General features: G+C 40.4%; 1 protein-coding gene across 7 annotated transcripts in view; it reads right to left on the reverse strand.

Moving 5' to 3' along the window:
• The window catches only part of LOC118171631 (glypican-5-like), a 411,554-nt gene that overhangs the window by 87,618 nt on the left and 298,007 nt on the right, over positions 1-25,929 (reverse strand). For all 7 annotated transcript variants that reach the window (XM_035334914.1, XM_035334910.1, XM_035334915.1 and 4 more), the window contains one exon: positions 8,492-8,642. In XM_035334914.1, coding sequence (XP_035190805.1) covers positions 8,492-8,642 — 151 coding nt within the window. The remainder of the gene's footprint in view (positions 1-8,491; positions 8,643-25,929) is intronic.

Consider the following 25,929-nt stretch of genomic DNA (forward strand, 5'->3'; position numbering starts at 1 on the left):
TTTAAGGAGTATTATTGTACCTTAAAATGGACAATCAAAGAATAGAAAACCTCTAAATGTATACCTGATGTATTCCAGGCATTTTCTCCTTAAAAGCAAACACACACACACACAAAAAAATAACAAGAAACATCGGTTTAAGAGAAGAAGGAAGAAAAAACAAAGCAAAGCTATTCCTTTCCTCATTTAAAAGAACAGCAACCTCTTAGGCTTTCCTCATGAATCATAAAATAAGGCAAGGTGGCAGCAGGGAGAAACAGAAACAATTTCATTCGTCAGTGACTTCAAGTTCTATTTCCACTGCCAAACAGCTGCGTTATCTGCCTTTCACTTGTACGCAATGAGAGATGACAGACTTTTTCTTTGAGACTTTAAGGTTGTGGTCATTCCTAACCTTACCTTAACTAACCTGGAATAATTTACCTTTGGAATAGACAAGATCCTAGCTTTGCTTTTTCCAACTACCTTCCTTGGAGAGAAGTATTATTTTTCCTCCAGATATCCCCAGGTGGGAATGTGGCTTCTTACAGCTACAGTTCTGGATATTACCAAAACCCTAAAACAAAATAGCATGAGAAGTACCTCAAAACGGGGAGTGGGGTTTAAGTGGTACAGCTGTTTCCTTTATTTAGTTCCTCATGCTCCTTCTCATTGGCATGCAAAGGCTGCAAGAGGAAGAAAGGCATGCCTGGCTGCAGCACGTGGGATGGCACTGACACTGCTGCCACTGAGCTCTGATCATTAAGTGTTCCCCTGTGTGGGATGAAGACTAATCTGCAGGTGAAGAACGTTTTCCTTAGGCTTGCAGGATTTTTTTTAACTTACAGCATAATGGCATTAGCATTTTAAACGGCACTTCCATTAAGTTATACGAGTTATCTATTTTGAAGTAATTCGAAGGACCTTTCATTGTTAACTCCTCTTAATTAATTTTGGCTTTATGGCATTTGGGGGGCAAATTGCCTTAGCCTTCACATTTATCCCATCACCACTTGGCGTGACTGAGATATTACAGCTCCTAAGTGAATTTCTTGTCAGAAGGATCTAAATCACACAGCTCATGAGACTCACCTGAGGAGGGTAGTTTTCACTCTCCATTTAGTTTGGCCTCTAAACTCTGGGTGCCATTCTGGGGCTTGCAAATGACTTCCACAGAAGCAGCCACTACCAGCATGGGGTCAAAGTTTCTACCTGCAGACTGCTCTTGGCCTGCAGCAAGAAGTATGTTCTGCTCCATAAGATTAGGAAGGCTATTTTTCTTGGAAGCCTGTCTTTCTCATAATTCTAGTTATCACATACTCAACTGCCTCTTTTTGTCCATGCTCTATGCAGTCTGACTAAGCTGTTCCCATTTGTGATATTTTTGTTTTAAAAAGTTCATTTTATTAAAATATGTGAGTGGGAATTCAGCAACAAATCAGATCAATTAGTTTTCAATCCAGGGCTGTTTTCAAAACTCATCTCAGAGAAGTATGTATGCATAGATTTGCTACTGTGGAAAAGTAACTAGATAAAATACTGCTGACCAGGTTAGCAAAAATGTTGTGCTGTAATAAGTGCATTCATCGGACACACATTACTGGTAATATTTTTAATGGAAAGTTAGTAAAAGCATGTTACCCTTCAGTGATCTACAATGCAATCTCTGGTGACTGCTTACACAGAACTACTGCAAACAGGTAAGCTCCACGTGTCTTTATCTCGAGGTCTCCAATGTTTAATTTCCCCTCACAGAACAGTGTGCACTGGAAGGCTTTGTGTCCTAAGTAACTAAAATGCCTTTCAATAAAACCCATTTTAAGTACTAAAGTGATCAAAAATGTGCTGTGATTTACATTTCACTAGTGAAACGGTAAAACTACATTTCCCAAATTACCTTTTTATCTCTTTGAAGGTAGCAAAGGCAGCACCAAAGTTTTCCCGGAGTCACAGAGCTGGCACTCAGTCTGTCACTCCTCTAGCTGGCATTCTGATTAGCAGTAGGAAAAATTCCTACAGGGGACATGGTTATCTGGTCATGCACAATGAGATCTATATGCTCTGGCAAAAACTCCTGTCTTGTACGGATCTGAGCAGGAGAGCCAGTGGCACTGGGGAAGTCTCTTACCCCAGTTCTAGGAGTAAAAACTTGAAGGAACCAAAATCCCTTTCATTTACACCTCAAGCTGTCATGTAAATACGAGGAAGGATTAAGAATGATTATACTTTTCTTCTCGTATGCATTTCAGTTTAAATTATACTTTGTAATGAAGGAGACTAAAATGACACATAATACTTCGTCTGAGTCAGTAGATTATAAAAGATTTAACAAAGATCTGGGACAGAGAAGTGGGAAAACCTTTTTTCTTCCTCCCCTCCAAATGCTCTCTCTTCTTATTCCCTTCTCAGAACCCCTCTCTGCTGCCTACAGTGTCTCTGCACAGGACAGAGCTGCCTGGGAAGTCACTGTCACCCAAAGCAAAGCGTGCCCATGAGATAGCAGTGCACCACGTGTTCGAAGTGACTCGTCTCAACACCTTATTCTATCCAGTTCAGTCAGCATTAACCAAAATCTGTACTTCTCACCCTGACTATCCAGGTGTTTCTTTGTTTTTCTTTATTTCCACGCCTCTTCCCAAACTGCATCTCTGCAACACACCTCAAAGTGGAAACTCTGTGGCTGTGGATCGATGCTCTGCTTCTCCCCACGTGCCCAACACCCACTGACACAGTTCACGCTGCTCTAGGCAAAGGCCCATCTCTATCTACCATCTCAAATGACAAAAATACAGTTCTGAAACTGCTGAGTTTTCTTACAAATCCATCTTAAATGCTAGCTTAAATTGTTATTATACTGTTTTGTGGATGGAATGAGGCATTTACACTGAGAGCAATATATATAGGGATTTCTAGGATCTCTAAAAACAAAGCTGGAAATAAAATGTCTCGCACAACAAAGGATGTAGAGAAACGGCTGTGCAAGGCTGTGAGATGGGGTTGAGGCATGACAGGGAGATTTCTCTAGGCAGGAGGATGGAAGACACTGAAAATGCCATATTTCTGCAAGCTAGGATCATCTGTGAAGGGAGTGAAGATGCATGGTGATGAGAACTTGATGAGCATGGCTGACTGCCAGCAGATATTATGATCTCAGAATATTGATGTTTTGTACTAATAATTACAAAATCAGCAGCTGTACAATTACATATTTGGATAAATACAAGTGTAAGTGCATCCTGTAACATGGTGAATGGAAATAAAGCATGATTAAAATGACAGCTCATATGGTAATATTTATGCTCAGAAAAGACAAAGAAATAGGGATAACAAGAACGTAATAAAGGGTAAAATAATCTTGACAGTCAAAAAGAAAAACAAACTGATAATGAACACATTCCTGAGCAAAGAGAAAAATACATTAACTTTCCATAGCTGTTGAGAGCAGATACATATTAGACAGAAAACATCAAGAAAAAAGAAAATTTGTCTGTACTTAAAAAAGGACAAAAAACAACCCTACTCTCATGACCTGAAGAAAAGATCTACAATCAGGATAATCTCTTTTGGTACTCTACCTAGAGCAGTAAGATGCACTAAGGCTATGAATTGTCTAAATAGCCACGAATAAAGCCAGGGGTTGGAACCATGTAATCTGAATGTGCTAACGAAGTAAATTTGTTCTAGGATCCCACTTGAGCACTGAAATGTGAGAAGCAGCAGGATATTCTACTGAGAGATGTTTAAAATTGGAGAATACTTACTAAAGGGAGGGAGCTTCATGAAGGAATTAGAAGTACAGAATAAATTTTTTATTGGGATTACATAAGCATTTGGCAAAAACTCTCAGTAATAAAGAGCATTTGACACATAGCCATTTTCAAGGTCTGCCTGGGGTGTCATACGATGTGTTTGTTTATTGAATGCCTGCACTGACAGGTATGTTTTTAGAGGATTGTTGAAAATCTGCGGTGCCTAATGGTCACTGCTGGTCAGGCACTTCTCGTTATTTCCTGGAAACTCATTGCTTTAGGATGGGAACACACAAAAAGCTCATCTCTGTGTGGAGCACATAGCCGGCCAGGAGAAAGGTAAATCCCTGCCTCTGTTTCCCAAAGATCTGAAACTTCAAGGCATTTCACAAGGCGTGTATTTAACATATGCCCCTCTGAGAGCTGAGTTTTTTTTTTTTTTTTTTTTTTTCCCCAGAGATGGATGATACCCATGGAGGGAGAAGGGTGAATTTGATGCTAAGACTGCAATTTGTGCATATCAGACTTCTGGCTTTTCTTATTCTGTTCAATGGAGAATGGACCCAAGGACAAACTAAAACAGACATCCTCCTTAACCTGTGCTGTCTGTCTGCCTTGCCAGCATGAGGGCAGCTGTAGTCCCACACTTGCTAAATCTCCCGTGACTTTCCACAACATTATTTCAGGCTTCTCTAGAATGAAGCTTGGATTAATTTCTGTCTTACCAGACATGTGAAACAAACAGCATCACCTAAAGTACATGCTAGCTGAGCAAGCCTCATGATCCCTGTGTCCTCCCTGTCTGCAGACAGGTATGCATATGCAGCCATGCCAAGAAGCAGTTTCAGCACAAGCTTTCTTTGACATAACACTCTGCAACTTTCACAACACCCGGAGCTCTATTAAAGGTGACTTTGGGCTCGTGCTAAACCACATCCCTGCCTGTGGTCTAACCATTTCTTCCAAACTTTGTCTCATGGAAAATCACCTGACAATTTCCCTGAACAGAGGTCTATTGTTGGTAGTCACTGCCTGGATCGGGTCTCATGACAACGCACAGCTGTGCAGCACAGCTGGGAATGGGAAATCCCCTGCACTAGCTTCCTTCCCACTTTTCACTGAACAGACCAAAGCATTTCTTTTCCTTTCCTCTAAACAGACGAGAGGCAGGATACAATGTGAATGTGTCTCTGTTCCACCTTTTCATAAACTGCAGGATGCTAATCCCTCTCCTAGTAAACACTCCAATGGCTTGCTCCAGCAGGGCGCTGAGCCATCCTTGCTCTTCACACCACCAAGCACCCTTCAATGTCCAGTAAGGGTTTAAGAATAAGCCTTACATCATTCTGTGACTCCTTTTGTGATGAAGTTCACATAGGACTGCACTTACATGATCACACACTGCTAATTCAGACTGAGATACTGCTTTGCACTTCTGCCTAGAAACCTGCAGTACTGAAGCAGTCCAACTTCCAGAGCAACTTCCCCATCCGTGTTCGAGATTTATATGGCTTATTTCCTCTTCTTAAATCTCTCCTAGCAAAGCTTTGTTCAAAGATGATTAACAGATGTTGTCATTAAAAAGTTGGTACTTGCCAACAAAAAACACAAGAATCTGCTTGAGAAACACTGCTGTTTCCACAGCTTTTCCCAAGAAGGGATAGTTGTGGTAATTGGTAAGGCCTGAAAGAATATGACATGCTAAAACACCTTCTACCATGCAAAATGTCCCAAGACAGCTGGTTTCTTTCTGTCTTTGTATAAAATCATTTGGATAAACACATGTGATATAGAATAGATAATTAAGCACATTAGGATTACAAGAGTGTTTTTTTTTTTTTTTTTTTTTTTTATAACAATGAATTTGTCTAGGAAAGACTTGTAAAAGAAGCAAACAAAAAGCAGTAAGTAATAGTAGGTAAGTAAGATCTGAAGACATAAAATGCAGACTGATACGCAGAAACAATTCTCGAAGGCTAGGTGGCAAACCAAAAGGACAGGATTTTAATATCCATTGCAAGATGAGCTGAAATACAGAGACAGCAAACACCCCACCCCACCAAAAAGAGGGGGGAGATACTTGCCAAGAGCCTGGCTGAAATGTACAAGCACAGAACCACTTCTTTCTCGGCTACCTCTGCTACACGGTGAAATCTAAAACCTACAAGGCAGACTCTCTGTCAGCAATTCAGAAAAAAATAACTGGGGAGATGGGAATGTACCCCGTTGGGGGGGGGGGGGGGGCGCCGGCTTTTAACAGTTCTGAACTGAAATGTTTTGAAGATAGCAGCCTGGATATTGGTAAAGCTCCTAGCAACTGTCAAAGAAAAGGTTAATTTTTTTTGGAAGGTGGAAAGGAGTAAGTGTTCAATATGTTTTCAGAAAACATTTAAAACCATTCCAAATCCTTTGAAATGCTCAAAGCAGGACTCTGAACACATAAATTGTAAATCTCATTTTCATATAGGTTTCAAATAAATGACAGAGGCAGTGTATTTTTACTAGATTCTAAATTGAGTGTTTTAGAGGTTGATATTTAAATCATTTTCTTTCTTTTCTCTTTTCCATGAACCTGTTGTTAAATACATGACTGCTCTGCCAAAAAGCCTACGTTTTGAGAGGGTTTTTATTCCTTTCTTATTGCTTTTGTTTTGTGACTGCAAGCTACAACATCCGCTGATGAAATCGGTGGCACTCTACAGCTACCATTTACGTCTCATCCAAACCTGCTATAGCCAGTAAGAATATTCCCACTGATTTTATGTAGTTTCAAATCAAGGTTTTATTTCTGATTTAGCTTTAGCTTCAACTGATGTCTCTATTTACTGTGCACTTCAAGCGGGCAAGGAATAGTCAATGCTGTCACGTTCCACTTCCACAAAATAACGGTCAAGTTTGAAATTGTCATGTTTTAAGTTTAGGAAGTAAAACACATTCACAGGCTGTACAGTTAGAAACACCATCTTACAGACATGCAGCAAGAGGAAATACAACTAATGAGATGTTTATTTCTTTAACATTCTATTAGAGCAAAGAATCTCTATAATGAGATTATTCCATTTTATCTCTTAATTGTATCCAGATATGCCAAACATATTTACTGCTAGTGGCTTGTATACAGTACAATATTTTAAAGCTAATTATGAAACAGCAGTACTACCGTCACATGATAAAATACTTATTTTTACTATTATGAATCAATACCATTTTCTAAAATTAATTGTAATTACTTTTTAAATTGGATATAAACCCTGCTAACTCTGAAACAGCTAGTCATATAATTCTTCTAAATCCAGGGTGATATCAGCATAGAATATTTTATTTAAATGGACTGAAAAAAAGGAAACAAAAAAGATATTATGCAGGTCCTATATTTGCCATTCCTAAAGCCAGCTGTAAGTCCAGTCTTGAAAGTTTTCAAATTTTGATTTTTGAACATCTGCAATCTGCCATTGTGTGTGTAAACATGCATACACATCCTCCCAAAACACTATATGAATAGTTTAATTGTTCACTGAGGAGTAGTTAGCACCTGGCTTTTGTTTGTATTATACCATGTAGTGCGGAAAGCATATTACTTATAGTATTTTCACTCACAAATCTCCAGGGCCCAAAAGATCTAGTGGCCTTTTAATTGCTTACACATATAATATAACAAACAATGAAAAAATGCTAAGCAAATAGTTATAAAATAACATTGTATCAAAGTTCTTCTGTTCAAAATCATGGGTGAGTAGATGGTGAAAATCTCAACTTTATCTGTTAGTCACAATTACTTTTTTTTTTTTTTTTTAAATACTGTCCCTGTGTGGTAAGACATCATGAATCTTGATTATACAGATCAACAACACAAATCACATTGCAGGTATTTGTGATCTGATAGCAAACTAAAATTAAAGCTTTGCAGATATTTCAAAATACATGTTTAAGCTCGGTTTTCCTGAAGAAATATTCATAATACAAACAACCAAAGTCCTGAAGTCCCTATCTGAATATGGGATACCTTTTCTGACTCTCAATGTAGTGGTAAAGGACAAGAAAGAGGCACATGGTCACCTCTACTGAATGCAGCAGCAGTTTAAAACTTAGCTGAGTTCCATCCCATCTTAATGTGCGCTAATGCGTTTCATTACAGTAAGGACTTAACTACCTATTAAACTGCCAGTATTTTGGTGGAAGTTAAGTTAGATTCCAATGATGATTCCACGCTTGATGACATATCAGTCAAGTAATTACATGAATAAATACTGCAGAATGCATATCTGGGACTATTAAGAAATATTGTATCAGGATTATCTTTATCCAGCAACCCACTTTTACGAAAAACAAGACATTGGGTATTTTTTCAAGAATATGTACCTTCAGCAAAACTCTGAAGCATCCTTTAGTATCATTATGCAACTGATAAATATTTATGTTAACACTTTAAAAAGTCTATAAGGATATTAATTTTCTATTTATTTGAAGAGTCTGCATTATCTAGGAAAACTCTTCCAGTATTTCTGTGATCTAGATTTTCTTGCAGATTATTATTCACTCTAAATTTAAGTCTTTTATCTGCAATGCCAAGTGTTAAATTATGTTGGGTTACTGTCTGTAGTGTTCTATTTTAACTGCAGCTCTTCACAGATTAAGATTCGAATCCTTTGAATTCAGCAGGATTTTGACAGTAATTCAAGCAGTGCAAGTCTTAGCTTTGTCCACCTAACTGTGACATTCATGAATTTCTAAGCTCTGTATGTGTCTATAGAAAGAGTATTTACCTGCTGTGTGAATCCTGTCACCGGATCCTTGACAGCCATCCTCATCATCGCAGTCCCCACTTGACTCCATTTCTTCACTTCTTCCACCCCCACTGCCAGCATCCCGGGAAGCCCATCTTTCCAGTTTTAATTTTGCCTTCTCAGCATCCAGCTAAAATGGAAAAAGCAGAAAACCAGCAACGGTCAGAATATTTCCACAGCTCCTATCTCTGTTGACCAAGCTGGGTTTATAAAGCAACAAGCACTTTCACATAGTCTCCAGAACCGCTCCTCAGGTTGGAGGTTATTTCTAGCAGTGACATCCTTGCATTCTGGAGCTAAAGACTATACCATCAAAGTTTCTCCACCACAGATGACCAGCAACACTTAACTTCAAACTTTTCATTGAAAACACCGTATCATCCAGTATCATCACAGGGAGGGCTGGACGTGTAGGCCACAGTCTGGAGACCACTGGTTAATGGTGTTACCATCTGCCACGTCTGAGTACTTTTTTACAATTCAAGACCACAGAATAACCTGGCTACCGTATTTGCTACTTTTCGTTGTGGGTTTGGTCAGCTGGAAACCTTGGCCCCTGGATACGATTTTTAAGGTGCTCTCATTGAAGATGCCTGTATGAACTGGTACGTTGTTCATTAAATTTCACTTGAAATCTATGTTTTGAACAGACTACAGAAGAAAAAAGCTATAAATCTGAATGTATCATACTGGGTCACACTTACTACAACGATGTATTTACTCCCCAAACTCATCTTTTTGATCTTTGGATATTCTCTCTCTCTCGGTCACTACAAACAGTTGCCTATTCTTAGTTCTGTGGGAACAAAAGGATTTTTCATTTCACTGGTAGTTCTGAAACAGGAAAAATACTATTCCATTTACAGCCAATCTACATCCAACCTACCCAGGGAACAGCAACACCAGCACTACTTGGGAAGAAATGAATTGACTGGCTTAGTCTAATACCTTTTATTATATGGTGTTAGTCAAGGAAGGACGATTCAGAGGATGCCTTGAACCTGTCCCCCACCCCTGAGAGGAGGGGGTATTTGCTGAGCTATGTGGGACCTCTCCTGCTGGCACTCTGCCCTTTTTGTACCACACTTCAGCATTTGCTGATGCAAAAGCCAGAACCAAGGTGCTTCACATTCCTTGGTGGAAAGCAGCCTGTGCTTGTGGCAGTAGAGAAGATGGAGCAGCTTCTGCAGAGAACAACCCCAAGAGCTAGGCTTTCCCTACAGCTCAGCGACAGGGGAATGCCCTAACTTGGACCGGGCTATTTCACAACCTGGCTAAGCCACCACCACTACTATCAAGTTTCCATTCCCCATGCATCCTTCTCTCGTTTTGTGAGCAATTACCAATTTCTTTTCTCCGTCTTGCTGAGATTTACACTGGGGATGTTGGCTTTGATTTCAAGTGACTAAAAGATCCATTCCAGTATTTTGGATCACTCCCTTCACTTGGCTGAAACTCAACCTCCAAAGTATATGAACACTGTTTTAAACAGCAGCAGCTTGTTTGTCTCCTTCTCAGAGTTACCAAAACCTTGTTTGCATTAGCTCTGCCCATACAGTATGACGAGGTATGATTAAAACCTGTTATTCAGTTACATGAAAATATTTTACCAAATGGAAAGAGTTTGTAACGCTTCTCAAAGTTGGTCACATTCTGGAGCCGTCCAATAGCCTCCACCACACGGATCTTCCCCCCAAAGGATCGCAGATTCATTTCAGGCTTTGTGATCTGCTTTAGCCTGGAGGACTGTGATTATCCTTGGTGCTGAGTGAAATGTACTTTGAAATGTAGCTTTGAAGATTCAAGCAGTTTTCACACTAAAAAGGAGGTGAGCTGGGAGCTGGGGGAGGAACTGGAGCACAGGGCTAATACAGCCGTGTTAACTGGGTTGAACAGATGACAACAAATGCAGCAATTCCTCTGCAGTGGGAAGCTTTTTGTGGTAGCCTCCTCCTCCTTCTGACACTGCGAGCTGCCATCCTCTTCGCCGGGGCTGATGAAGGCTTGGATCAGTGCAGCAGAGACCCTGTTCTGTGGAGCACCGGACGCCAACTCCTATATGGCAGAACTCCGGAATTTTTCCACCCTTTCACTGCAAGGATCTGTTTGCTCATTCTGAAAACACAAATGACTTCGCACTGCAGTGGCAAGATCTGTAAGTGGGAGGAGAGGGTATGGACTCTAGTGGGGAAGAGCATCAGACACTGTCTAATTGTTACCGCCTGTTTGTTAAAAACAAGTTGCCCAATGTTGAGCCTTGGTATTCTAAGGCATGAAGGCTGATGTCATGGCAATACAAAACAACATTTTGTTAAACAATTGGAAAAATTTGCCTATGAGGGAGAAAGATAACTCAGTTCTTTCATAGATTTATTGTGTCCTGACCATATTAGAGAAGACTCATTCATTCTTAGTTATAATGTCTCAGAATGAAAAGAAATGGCTAAGTGGTGAACAGAACGGATGCAAAATTTAATAAAGGCTTTTAATGATTGTTTGCCAGTCAAAGCAGAAATGTTTATTGCCTGTTAAAGCAATCATTCTTTTTGAAAATTTGATTTCATTCAGTGTTCATGGCTCAATCCTGACTCCTGCTCAAAACAAGTAAATACTCAAACCAAATGTGCACCACTCTTGGAAAAAGACCAAGAAAGCAGTTAGCTTTGCAACATGGTGCACTGCAGTTTTACTGGGTTCTGGGTTCTTAAGGCCTTCACGACAAAAAGAGATTAAACCTAGTCCAGATCTGCATCTCCTGGCCATATTACTCAAAGTTTACCCTGCTCTTTCTAGGCTGGCCAGTACAGAGGCGCGCTGTTACACAGAACCCTTTCGGGGAAGCTCAACATTACAACTTAGTTCAAGCTCAGGTGCAACCTACCTACCTTCTTCCCCTTGTATACCATTTTTCAACTTTTTGACCTTTGGCTACCATTCACCAAGAGCAATGAACCAGAGCCCAGCTCTGTGCACACATACTGCTTTATCTGCAATTAAACTCATTCCAGGAGATGAAGTAGTGCCACTGCATTTAGGAATGCTCATCCCTCAGACTCTGCCACATGACTTCAGTGAGAGCTGTTTTAGTGCAATATCAAAGCGTACGCTAGTATTTCTCCTTCTCCTTTTCAAAGAATCACAGACACCTTTCTCAAAGGCCTGAGACTGCACTGAAATAGCACAGTGCATCAGGATGGTACAGGGTGCTGGAGCTTTAGAAGAAGTGTCACAACAGAAAAACATCCTTTATATTTTTAAAGCTCTGGTAGGTCCAGAAGGTGTGTGTAGGCAGGGCATGCCCCTAATTTTTCACTGCAGCGTTCGAGGCCTCTTCAGAGACTGCCATGACCTGCCCAAACGCCTGAACAATTCTCCTGGCTGCAGGCACCAACCCCAGAACTTCTGGACTCCCCCCAGAGCACTGGAGAGCAAACAAGTCCTTTCCCCATGCTGAAAGGCAGAGCTCAGAGACTGGAGTCAGTATTGGCATTTATATTATTAACAACTACTCTTAAACAAGCCTAATTTTGCCAGCCTGTACTCCAGCTGCTGATGCATGGTGCACTCCAGCCATACCTGGCAGCTCTGCACAGCAGGTCCAGCCTGGGATTGCCCTGTTCTGACACTGAGGATTGACACATTAGTTCAGTAATTGCAGTGGATTTCAGGTCGGGCATTGGAGTTTGTGTCTTTACCTTCAAAAAGCAGAAGATGTTTGCTGCTTGTGATTCCAAGAGATACTGGAATCTTAACAGTTTGAAATTTAAGTCATCAAGTTTTTGCCTCATCTGAAAGGCGATACTTCTTACTCATGAAAAGCTTATGTAAATAGCTCAGAAACTGAAAAATGACTCAAATCAGGAATTTTCCCAGCTGCAGCAGGCTTTGGATCAGCTTCATAACCCTCTAAAGGGTTTTTGAGAAACTCTACAGTCTTTCTGTGGAAAGGCTTTAGTATCTGTTTTTGATTCAGCTGAAGGGTAAAAATCCCATATTACTGTTCTGCTCTGAGTCAGACACAGATGACTATGCTGATGCATTTTACTGATTCCAGCAAGGGTTCCAACCTTAAATTATGTTAAAAAACACCAACATGCTGCTGACATCGGTTTTATGGAGAAGAAAGAAATGATATCAGCATGGTTGCTGTCTTCCTCCCCCGTTAATCCTTGATGAAGCAGCACACAAAGCCCTGGTCACCCAAAGAGGACTTCAGAGGCATCAAAGATTACGTGCCATGCAACCCCTGAGCTTCCTAATATGAGCCTAATCCTAATTCTCGTTCTGGATCTTTGAGCACAGATGTGTTAGAACATAAATTTGTGCTCATGCTTTTTCCTGAAGGTACGTTCCAGGTGAATACTTCCACACATTAATTAAATAATAGCTCTTTAGCTCTGTGAGAACTGTTTGATAAAACTGTCAATTTTAATCAATTTCATTGATGAGTCTATTTTCTGAGAGATCATATATGCACATGTATCTGAAGGGACTGCTCTAAGCTGTAAGATAATACCAATTTCAGCAGAAAATAGGTTTTGAAATTATATTTTGCACCACAGTTTTAAGCTTTTCAGGTCAGCGAACACAGCAATGAAAATATAAGAGAAAGCATTTTTTGAATGAAGCCACTTAAAAGTTGTGTGCTTGGAATATTCAGAGACAAATTCCATATAATAATTGTTTCCTGAGGAATTTGTTAATGAATTTCCTGTACGACCGATTTCAGTTTGGATGCTTTTCCTCTCTGAAAAGTCAGCTTTGAGGTGAAATCTAACTTCCGTCCACTTCTCATGTGAGCACATGGATCAGGACTTGCTGCTGTTTCCAGAGATGAAAAAATGACTTACTATATAACGAATTTGGAAATTGTAAGATAAGCTTGATCTTTTTTCAAGATAGTTGCAAATAGCTGTCTTCTAAAAAATACTTCAGTGACATAAAAACAATTTGCAGAGACAAAGCATTTTGCCAGCTTCTGCCCAAATAATGCACAAAGCCTAATCTTGAAGAGTCATAAATAAATGACTCAATCCTTCCATTCACTTTTTTTTTTTTTTTTTTCAAAAATAAAACTAAAAATCCTTTCTAAACCATTATTAGGTCAGAAATGACTACAACTGAAAAAGACAATGCTCCTTTGTTTTTCATCTATTATATATATTTTTTGTTAGGGACTGACATACTGCTTTAGGCATAAAGCTGCATTTTACTGGTGTCTTGTGACTGAGCAGATGTTCTGTCATTTCACAAAACAATAGCAACATAACAAATTTTAGACATAAATGCCATATCGCTTATTCCAAGAGGGTCTTCTCCTTTGAGATAACATTTTTGGTTAATTTTCCTCCACATATGCTCTTAGATCCTTTTAAAAGCATTTGGTGGTTGTTTTTGTATCTTCTTTTACATTTATCTAGCTCATATATTGCAGCATAAATGAACTTATTTGTCTTCAATCTTGTCAGACATTTTGTTTTTTCTTCCCTTGTCTGCATTTCAGAGAAATCCAGAAGGCCCACTGCATTATCCCTTCTAGCTTCTTCCGAGAGCAGTACAATTCAGTGAGGTAGCACCACTCAACTCTTGAATCCTTTTTTTAGCTGTCAAAGACAGGCAGCTAACCTTCTGGAGCAACTGACATCACCAAAGGTGTCCTCCTGCTGGATTTATTCAGATCCTTACAATAACCTTTGCATCATACATCTTGCTTTACAAGTTACTTCTACAATATTAGAACAATTTAATTCAACAGCTATGCATAATTTATGCAATGTGGTTAAGAACTTACAATGGTTTTTGAATTATATTAGTGTCTCTCCTGACCAGACCTTTTCCAGCCTGGGAATTGGACCAGTACTGGTAGATTCCTTTGTTTTATGTTTTTCCCTTTCCTCTAAGGAGCTTGCATTTATTTACGCTAGATTTCTATCTCGTCTCTCTCAATGCTCCTGGTATACATATAAACCGACAGGGAAGGCTCTGTTGAAGCACACGGAAACATGCAAAGTGCAAGTCTCAAACTAGGCATGCCCACAAAATGGGGACCTACAGCACCCTTACCCCCTCTGCCCCAGAGTATCTCCACTCTACCTACACATAGCATTCTGCAAGTCCTTTGTCCTTTTTTTTTTTTTTTTTTTTTTTTTTTTTTTACCCTTCTTTTGTTCTGCTATCAACCTTCTCATGTTACCTGGAAGTGCTTCCACACATCAAATGGCCCATGCGTAGACTGAACATCAGGTCTGTCCCTAAGCCACAGACCTCTCCTCTCTATTTAGAATCACAGAATCATTAAGGTTGGAAAAGACCTTCAAGATTGTCTGGTCCAAAATCCCCCTACCACCAATGTCACCCACCAAACCATGTCCCTAAGCACCACGTCCAACCTCTCCTTGAACACCTTTGTTTCTTACGTTGCAGCTCCCCAGGAAACCAGCCTTATGATAAATTTGACAAGTTTCTGGTTTCTGCCTCATTCTAGAATTCTTTCCTACTAAATATTTTAATTATTTCACCAGCTTTCCTACTGTGTTTCTAAGTACCTTCAGAACTAGCTGTCCATCTTTTGGGAAGGTCGGGACTTGCTTTTTGTCTTAAACCACCTTTTTCAAGCCAAGTAACTTATGCAGTTGATGCTTTTATTTGCTTTGCCCCCTCCCCCCCCTTTCTGAAAGAGCACCTATAACCCTACAATGCATATACCTTCTTATCATTTCTGAGAAAGCCTATTGCAACCATTCCTCTTTATTTTCACATTTTCTAACATATTTTACAGACATGACTTCTCTACACACTCTTTCCAGTCCTCTGTCCTTGAGGCTTTATATTTGCATAAGTCTTTCCTTGTGATTACCTTTTGTTCTCCTGGTTTATGCAGATTGACTCTTTACCCTCTTCCTCATATTTTTATTGCCAGGTGACACACTAGACACTGTAAGACACTTTAGAATCCATACTTCCATTTATCTTTGAATACTTTTCATTCCCCATCTGTGTCCTTCCTCTTATCCAGCTTCTTCTCACTGACTTCCCATGTAGAAGATTGCAGATTCACACTCCACAGCAGAGAAGCTAAAAGCAGTTATTTCTCTTTCAGTTGATTACAAATGTAATAGAAGTATTTCATCAGAAATGGAAGATAGCTTTTACAGGTTCACCTTCTTATACTGCAGTGTTAGTGCTTCTATTTTAGATATTTATGGGTTATGTCTTCTAGCTGCTTTCTAAAGGTGAGTGTACTTCTGCAGAGTGCTAGCACCGTGATCAGTTCAGTATGCACTGAACTGAAGTATGCAAGCTATGTATGTCCTTATATTTACTGATTACTATGCGAAGAAGCAACAAGAATGTGCACCCACTGAATCTTAAAGTTTTTAACAAAAGCTTTATAACATCAGTTTGGTTAAATTATTACCCCAGAGGCATTGATTGTGAATTACATAAATTGAGTGAAAATAAAAGAAGACTTACTCTAGTTAATGTTTTAAACAAGCACAGCAGCTGTTTAAAGAGAAGTCATACAATTTGATTTGAATTTACTAAGACAGACGGGTCAAGGGAGTAAGCAGACATCCCTTCCTGATGTTTTATCTTAGTGTTGGGCTGTAACTTCTTGGTATCATGTGATATGACAAAGAAGATCCTGCTCACCTGATGCCTGGTGTGACTGATACAAATACCTTGGGTTATTCCCTGCCACGGGCATGAATTTCAACTTTAGACAGTTAGTGTAGTCTTTTCCAAAAATAAAATTTGCTTTTAAATTGCAGTATGTGTAGTCTGAAAATAGAGCATATGGCTAACAACCTGTTGTGTTATATTAAGACTTCTCGCATCTTGTTCAATTAAAAAAAAAAGGAAAAGAAAAAAGAAAGGTAAACAATTGTAATAAAAATGTAAGATAAACATTGCAATTCTTGCTGAAGAGTATGCAGGAGTTGCATATAGGAAATTCTTTGATCCTTCAGAACAGCTCATTTGTGGGAGAGGGGCTGTTTGACCCAAGAGCTTCAGAGGCAGAGGGCTGCTAAGAATGCCAAGGTATTCAGAATGCCAGCGTTGCAAAGTAGTTCTTGCACTGTGGCCCCTTGCAAGAGAATCATGGGCCACAACATCTCTAGACACAGCTGTGGAGCACAGCGTGCATGCACATATTAGTTGGATGACAGTGATACCACCAGTGGGAGCTGCGCTGATTTTTTACAATAATCCTAATAATGCACTAGACCAGAATGTGTGATTCTCTACAAGGGCAGGCAGCTGGGAGATGAACACACCGTGTCTCTGCAGTGCTGAGATACTAAGGCACCGGGCCAGATCTAGCTAGTGTCATCTCCTGTGCTCTCACAAATAGGCCTGTTCTCTGCTGCTTCTGCCGCTACTTCTCCACTTTTGGAAAAAAAATAAAATAAAATCAAGTGGGTCAACTTTAGAGAAGGACAAAATAAATGACCAGAAAAAATAGAGAGACTTCTCTGAGTGGCTGACTGGGAGAATATGAATATTGTCTATAAATATATTTAGTCTTCCCCTTAAATGTGCAGAGATCTCTGAGAATATATCTAGCATAGAAATAAAAAGAGGAGAAACAAGCTTTTTAACTATCACAGCTGGAAGTTTTGGGAGCAGCCTACCAAGAGAAAGATGGGGACAAAAATCCTCAAGTATTTGCGAGACCTGGCTGAATAAATCCGTGTGTGAGTGATGTTCCCTGTGATGTCAATGAGCTGCATGCAATATTTCAGGAGGTCTCCTCCAGGCTTCCATCCTGTGTCTCTACGCTCTGCTAGTTTCTAATATTAGAAAATTGATTTGTAAAACCAAAATCACAAACCGGAACCACTCCTATTAGCCATAAGGAGTGTTATTTCCTTGCTTGTCTGATTTCTGTATGGGCAAATTATGTCCACCTACCGAGTTACGTCCATTCTTTCCTCTAGGCTAAGAATGAAGCCTCTTAGCTGCACCTGAAGTAAAAACGTGGCTCCAAAAAATGTATTAATTATTGCTGGTGCTTAGAGTGGTTTACAATGTGCCGTTTAACTAGGAGCTCTGAGCCATCAGGTTTTAGATGTCTAATAATAATGAAGAAACTTCTGTCTGATCAGGCTTGGGAAGTACAAAATGAGAAGTGCCTGCACCAGGAGGCTGGTTGCACTTCATCAGTCCTTGAATGGCACCCTTCTGACAAGCTGCATGTTTTAATGGGCTACGTGAGTAAACAGCGGCCTCTCTAAATCATTTAAGGCACAGAACAAACCTTTCTTCTTGCTTTGTAGTCAGACAGAAATTATTTTTTTTTTTCCTTGCAGGAATTTTCATGACATGCTCCAGTGCATGTTAGCTCTGTTTCATGTTCTTGGATTATTATCTGCTTTCAAGCTCTGTGTTGCTGAAGATCATTTTCATAGTATGAGAAGTTTGACATTTCACTGGAAAGACTTGTGAACAATCAGTCTCTCATTATTCAATGGACCCAGGCTTTGAATTTGATGTTTCATGTTAAAACATGACAGAAGCAGCGCATTTCCTCCATACTAAATCCCAGCAACTGAGCATTAAAATACAATACGAAATAAAAAATGGAAAACATGGTAAGAACATGGGTACCAATGTCTGTCATTCAGTTAAGGTGTACTGATGCTGGGAGCTAAATAACAAACTTTTGGTCACATAAACTGACTAGTTTTAATACCACTGCAACCCAAACCTAACTTGAAAAACAATCACACAGTCTCAGTGCCACTGGACTTCTCTGAAATCCTCACCATCGCATTTCTAAATGTACTGTATTATTTAGAAGATGCCACATATGCACAGAAGAAAGGATCAGAGCCTCTGCTGCTATGAATCAGCAAACTGAATTCAGTGGAGCTGCTCCAATTTATTCCACATGAAGGGCCAGCCCAGACTGTTTCATTTGGGAAAGCAGGGTGCTTTAATGAAACAGACAAACACAGTTCATGCTGCATGAAGCTGACAATAAAAGACTCTCTTTCCAGATGCTGTGCTCCCATGGCTTCATGGCAACATGTGAGGACATATGACTGAATGTTTTTGCTAAGTCATTTTTATTTAAAAAGGGAAGAAAGTGGGATGCCTGCACGCAGTAGCTGCCACTGAAGCCTTTTTTCCTGTGACTTTCCTTTTCGCTGGTGACTTTCCCACGAAGGCTCTCTGATGTCTCACAACGACTGAGTTCACAGTACAGTCTTCGTACCAGTGAGCCCCTCTCCTCTGCTCACGGAACTTGCAATCTGTTACATTTGGCTAAAATTGGCTAATGGGTTAAAAACATATAGAAGGAGCAGCAAGCAAGGCAGGGACACACCAGAGCATGCTTCTGTAAGTTGTGTTTATGGAACCAGGTCAAAATGCAATGCACAGGCAAATGAACAACCGGCCTTGGCAGATCACTGGGAACATTCCTGGAGATCGGAGAAGTTGCTTTACCTTTCTCAGCATGGGTTTAAATTCTATTCAGGAGCAGGCACAGCAAGTGGAAAAAGGTCAATGCATCAGTCTTCATGGGCTATCATCTTCTCCTCTCACTTTCTCAAAAACCACTAACAAGATAATCTGATCACAAAGATCAAAAGCGCTCTCGTGGTGCACTGGGGAAAATGATAACCACATTCTGCCTGCAGTGTATATACCTATAATTCAGGGTTGGGAACTGGCCCACATTTACCAGAGATGTAAAGTGGCTTTGAAAGTCTCTCTCTCCATCTCATTCAAACTGTACAAAGGAACTGCTGTTTCCAAGGAGTGGATTGAAAATTTCACAACAGGGCTCTTGATTTTTGCTATGAGCACCTTACTGCAGAATTCTTTTCAGCAGTTTCAGTACATACATGCAACACTTATTTCTGAAAAAAATAAAACTGTTGTTTTAAACTTGGCACTTGTTATTTGAGAATGTTTTCAAGTGACAAAGTTCCCATCTGATCAGTTAGAATAATTTTCACTGAAGTCTCTTCCCTGAGATTTCTGAAGTTTCTCCATTCCGTTTTTCAGGTCATAAACACTTGCTGGATATTCCTCAATGGAAACAAGGAGGAACCAACCTCCAGGGATCTCACCACTGACCATGAGCAAGTTTTCCCACAATCTGGGAACTCCTAGATGAGCTAATCAGCAATACATCACTCTAGGTGAGAAATGTGGCCTGGAAAACTCGGACATCTTCAAGGGCAGGCATGCTACTGAGGGACAATTAAGGTGGCTCCAGAAGAGCCCATATTCTGCTTGTAAAGTAACCTATGCATACTGCCTGCTCCACCAGGCCTGGCACGCTGCTGATTCCAGCCTCCTCGGAGTGAGGGAAGAGATGTGACTGCTATCAAGTGCTGGCATTTTGTGCTGATGCTCTGCTTTGCTCCCATGTGATCATGCCCTGAAACTGTAGCAAGAACCAGTAAATACACACATGAATAATCTGCTTGTTTAAAACAAAACACTACAACTGGATTTTACAAAACACTACTACAGGATTTTAGAACTGACCACAAAATCTGCACTCAAATCAGCATTCTTTCCTGATGCTGAGCTACCACTGAAATGAAGAACAAGTTGTGGCACATCTCAGTTACATACCAACTCAGGAACAACCTTGCTTACTCCAAGTTCAACCCCACAAACGTTCAGGTGTTCACACGCAGCTCTGGAAGGCACAATTACTCGATATGACAAAGGATGATCTAAGCAAACAAAGGCAGACTCCCAGCCACTTGTATGCTCATTAATATGCATGAGCAATCACATTACAGAGCCTTGATTTTGCCCTGGGCATTTTCCTAACCATGAATCATGAAAAACAAGGAAGAGATGGCACAAGGAGATTATAAAGAATTTACATTTCTAGTACGCCTCATCTGCACACTGACATCTCTCCCATCCCAAGGAGCTCAGGCATTGCTGTGCTGAGCCCTGAGTGCTGGCTGCTCTGGCAGCAGCCAGGCACGCTGGTACTGACTGCAACCACAGGGAAGTAAGAGTCCCTAAAGAACCACTGCCTCGACTACTGTAACTGGGGGAGTTGTTTCTTCCCAATCTTTTAAGTATTTTTGAGGTAATACAGCTATACTTAGCTGCTGAAACATAACATGATGTATAGCAAGAACCCCTGCTGTGTGCTTGGTCATCTGATACTAATTATACATTAAAAAGACAAAGTCTATCTTTAGTTTAACTTCAAAGACAAAGCTATGCTTCTTACTGTCAAGTATGTAGAACTCGCAGCCCTGTTCTGTGATTACAAGTGCAGGAGCAAACATCCAGTGGGAAATTGATGGCAGCTGGAAAGGCTCAAGGAACACCAATGTTTTTTCTCTCTCTTTCCTCTTGCGTAAGCTATGGGGCAGAGCACTGCTACCTAGTCAGATTACTCTGATGTCGAGAATGACTGACCACCAAATCAAAGCCTGCTCACCAATTTCAGCAAAGGTCAGCTCTCAAAATGTTTTCCCTCATCAGTCCCACCCCCCTGCCCTTGTTATTAGAGGGGGACACAGAGACATGGTCACCAACACAAACAAAGGTACACAGAAAGGATAATTCTCCATGCCCATTTCTTTAGGAAAACAGGCAAAAAGCCCTGTGGAAATTGTGTTCAGATCTACCTTCACCATAAAGTTCTCTGCTATGCTTTATGTCACCTTCCCCAGAGCTTTACCTGGTCTTGTCTATGACTGTAAGCTCTGCAGAGACCACGTACGCTTTTGGATTTACTGCCACAACTGAGGGCTGTTCTTAGCTGGTCCCTTATTCCTTCTGTAATAAACATGATTAATCGTAGTAATTAAAAAGATGCCCCCTCCCCTTTTTGTTCTTTCATTACTGGATAGATGGTGGGTTTTTCAGTTTGTTTATTTTAATAATTTTTTTTTCTTTTTAAGTCTGATCTCAGCACCTCTGTAGTGTACACACAGCAGACAAAATTCTGCAATTTTAATACAGTGAATGGTGCTTTAATGTGCCCACATTATAAATTTCATTTCCTCTTATCCCCTTTCATTTGATAGGTTTTTCTCCTGGTGAGTTATATCGTGATTACACATACTGCAAATCTTATTGTGAATATTTAAATAGATGGCATCCTAATTCTCATTCACTTCAGATGTTTTTTGTTAAAAAGAAGGCAATATGGAACCATAATGAAGGACCCTCTTGTCAAATTTTATCTTCAGGGAGGCTTGGATTAATATGAAACACACAGCTGAGGTATCTGTGTTTTGAAGTGCTTGAGAGATTCTTTAATTGCCACAATCTGTTGTGCCTCTCAGATCAATTTTGCGAAGGTGTTCAGCGTGGCATGGGGTTTGCTGATGAGCTATTCTTTGTCTTGTAATGAAGAAATGCTTTGTCTTGTGTCAGATATTGGAGCCACCAATATTCAAAGACTTCACAATGGGAAATGAAAGAAGGAATAGTAACAGAAGAATGAAAGCAGAAACGACAGTTGTTAAACATTATAAGGTGATGTTTTATTGTATAATTCCGGTATTTTGTTTGCCGCTGTTCTGTTCACTAGCCAGGAGCCCAGGAGTTTTCTTTCAACAGTTTCTTTAGCCTCATACCTTCTAGATAGAGGCAGTTTACTACCATCAAGTAAACTGTGCACCTATGGTGTATGTCCATATGTTTTATATATTCTTTCTTTGGATCTACAGTGGATGTTTTACATTAGTGGTCTCTTTGAAAAAATCCCATCTTTAAAATTTCTCTGAATGTTCTTGATACAGTGGAAGACCCAGCAATAATTAAGCATTTGCTCTGATTTTAATTCCAAGTGGCCAAATAATTCTCCTTAGTATTACTATCAAAAATGAGAATTTACCTCTCAACGTGGATGGAACTTCTTTTGGACAAGGAAACTGTCATAAATGTGGTACTTTTTATTAGTAATAAAACATGTATGTATTATCTCCATAATAACCTAACACAAAAATCAATAGCCAGGGCAGAGCAGGCCCAGTAACTGGTTTACTTTCCCTATTGTTTGTAAGGAAGGGGTAGCTGCCTGAAACAACTGTTATTTTGCTATAATTTTGGTGAAATCTCCCTTCTCTCTGTTACACTTCCCCCAAACAGACCCTTCTAGCACTATATATCCTAGATGTACACACTAGGGCTTCATATTCATCCCATCTCTTCACTCCATCTCTGCTATGCTCCCTGAGGTTCATACCCCCATTTTGCTCTCAGACCATTCTGGGGTTAACTCTTCCTCCTTTATGTGATCTCATACACATACGTTATTCTGTCCACTATCCCTCTCTCCCTGCAAAGCCTCCACCAGTGCAGTCTGCTTGGCTTATCTACATCGAGTCCTTTTCACATAATCACAGACCGAGAACGGTTTTAGTTGGTAGGGACCTCAAAGACCCCCTGGAGCCTTCTGTTCTCTAACCCCAACTCCCTCAGCCTGTCTCCATAGGAGAGGTGCCCCAGCCCTCTGATTATCCTTCTGGCCTTTTCAGGACTCGTTCCAACAGGTCCATGTCTTCCTTACACTGGGGGCCCCAGAGCTGAACGCAGCACCGCAGATGGAGCCCCACGAGAGCAGAGCAGAGGGGGAGAATCCCCTCCCTCACCCTGCCTCCCACGCTGCTGTTGGTGCAGTCCAAGGTACGGGTGGCTTTCTGAGCCACAAGCACACATTCCTGGCATGTGTTGAGCTTCTCACACACCAGTACCTCTAGCTATGAAAGAAAGCAAGGACTTGGGGTGCTTTTTTGAGCTACAGCTGCTTTTGTATAGTGTCTTCTAAACTGAGGCATACCTGGTATTTGGAGCAGGATTTCATTTCATGTGCTCTTGGGAAGCTAGTACAGCTTGCAAGATCAGAACCAAACCACTCTCAAGCTACTCATTTCACAGATAAGACTAGTCAAGAGTTTCTTCCATTTCTTTCTCAAATGCCAAAACAGCCAACGTGTGGTGACGGATAGTGATCTACCTCCTGATCTGCATTTAACATTTAAAAATCCGTGATCACTATTTAACTTGGGCCAATCCCACACTGTACACTGTAGAGGTCTCTCTCTACTGTTCCACATCTGCTAAATATTTTAGATATTTTAGCTTTATATTTATGTAGTTGAGATAGAGTATAATAAAGCCTGTTAAAATCAAGAGTGTATGAGGTTATACTGGGTATTCTGAGAAAGACAGATTTAGAAAGCCTAATGGAAACCATTCACTCCTCTATTGAGATGTCAGATTTGTTTCTCACAGTTTTGCACATTATGTTTAACTCAGTTCTTTCCATCAAAGGCAACTGATGTCTTCTAGCAACACATTCAGACATGGTTTCCTTCTTAGTTCCAACTTCTTCAGAATAAATTAGTACCACTGACAGTGACACACATGTGAAAGAGAATGTTTCATATGCAAAATGATGCATCTATAAAAATGTAAAGGAGTGCTACTTACTGCCTACATATACTGGGATTCTCCTTAACTTCCTTCTGGCTATCTTGTTAACACCTGACATTTGGGCAACACATTTCCACTGTGGCTCAAAACTGTTTAAATGGATTTTTTAAACCTTTCATCAGTCAAGAATGTAAGGCTGGTTAACACCACAGTGATACATCGTTTAATGTTCCACCTCATTTTCTGCAAATTGTTCCACAAGGCTTGAGTATCATTAGGTGAACGGAGCATTAAAAATATGCCACTGCAATTAGGCTTCTGCCTAGAATTCTGTGATTTTTCCATATTTTCTCTAAACTTGAAGCTTTCATCCCCAAGAAAGAAACTCCTATCCTCAAGGGGGACACCTATCCTCAAAGAGTTTACCAAAGGCCAACCTCCCTAGTGATATGCCAGGTAGGTTTAGAGGACTGAAGCAGAAGTGTCCTTAGATGAAGTTCTCACAGTTATATCTGTGGCCATTATAGTCTCAGGAAACAACCAAGAAATGCAGGCCAAATCAATAAAATTTGGTAACAAATGTCACTGTCATTCCTCGCTAACACCACTGCACACTATGCAAGTCCTAATGATTAAACCAGATTCCACAAAATTGGAAACTGAACAGTGCTAGAGTGAATATTGTACACAAGCATCTAGAGAGGTAAGAACCTATTAGAAAGAAACAGACAGCAGACATATCTACTGTTGCCTATCATATAAATTTTTAATCTTTACATCAAACTTCTACTCTATTTATTTGTGCTTCAAGCACGTTATTTCACTGGCTGAACAGATATTGAAGGATTTAGTGAAGCTCTTCAACAAATCCAGACTGAACATTTGTCCAAATATGTGCTCCAGCTTTATAACATGGACAGGTAAGAGAGTTAATCAGAAAACAAAAAAGCAAACGTTAAGGAAGAAATACTCTTGGGAGACAATAACACAAGGCAAAAGATACATTACTGCTCATTGAATTACCTATACGAGATTTTCTTTCTTATTACAGCATTAATCTTTGAATGTGTGCTACACAAGACGGTAGTAAAAATCCCTTACATTGTTCTAAGACGCTAGAGTGCTGTGTTAGACTATTGGCTTATGCCACCTCCAGCATCTGACCACAGCGGTATTCCTGGATCTTGTGCTGTTCAAGAGAGTATCTCTGGCAGAGAGAAGAGGATTTGTTTCCCTCTTTCTTCCTAGTACTATGTCAGACAATTCAGATAAACCCACTGTACCTCCACATACATTTAAATTTCTTGTCCTCTCTTCATCTTTCACATTAGCCCAGGACCAATGCTGACTTACTTTGGCTAGGGCCTAGTCCACATCCATCGCTCCAGCCTAGGCCCCTGTATGCTCTTCCTGTTCACATCAAGCTTTATAATCCACTCTCCACCTTCTGCACTACTGCAGGAGGAAGAGCTGGATTATGAAACGCAGAATTACACAGGCATACTGGCAAAACACCTCACCAGCTCTCTGATACTGCCACCTTTGAAGTACTAAGTTTTGGTCCCAGGTAGAGAATAAGAAAAAACATTCCGAATATTGAAGATGTCAAGCACAGAAAGGAGATAAACAGCATCCGCACTTGATAAAATAATAAATGCACCAAACTTTTCAAGCTAGAAGCTTACTGAGCACAAAGTACAGCATCACACAACACGACCTTCCAAAAGAGACCTGTCACCTCTTGATTTATGCTTGCAATATCACATCTTCCCTGCATGAATTTCAAAGTGTCTGAGAATGACTTACAAGACCTCGGAGCCAAAGTGAACTGCTGGATAGCTGGCTCAGGCTCAGGATGGCCAGCATGCCACAGGAACGGTCCTGTGGCCTCAGACTAGGAGTGTCCCGTACCTGGCAGCGTGGGGCAGCCTAGCTAGGCCGCTGCCTGCACAGGCCTGCAGCACCCGCTGTCACCACGGCGAGGACGCTCCAACACGTGTCTCTCGGTGTGTGAAACATGCTGGCGTACCTCTCGC

Source organism: Oxyura jamaicensis, chromosome 9 (genome assembly GCF_011077185.1).
Source record: "Oxyura jamaicensis isolate SHBP4307 breed ruddy duck chromosome 9, BPBGC_Ojam_1.0, whole genome shotgun sequence".
In the NCBI taxonomy this organism is placed as follows: domain Eukaryota; kingdom Metazoa; phylum Chordata; class Aves; order Anseriformes; family Anatidae; genus Oxyura; species Oxyura jamaicensis.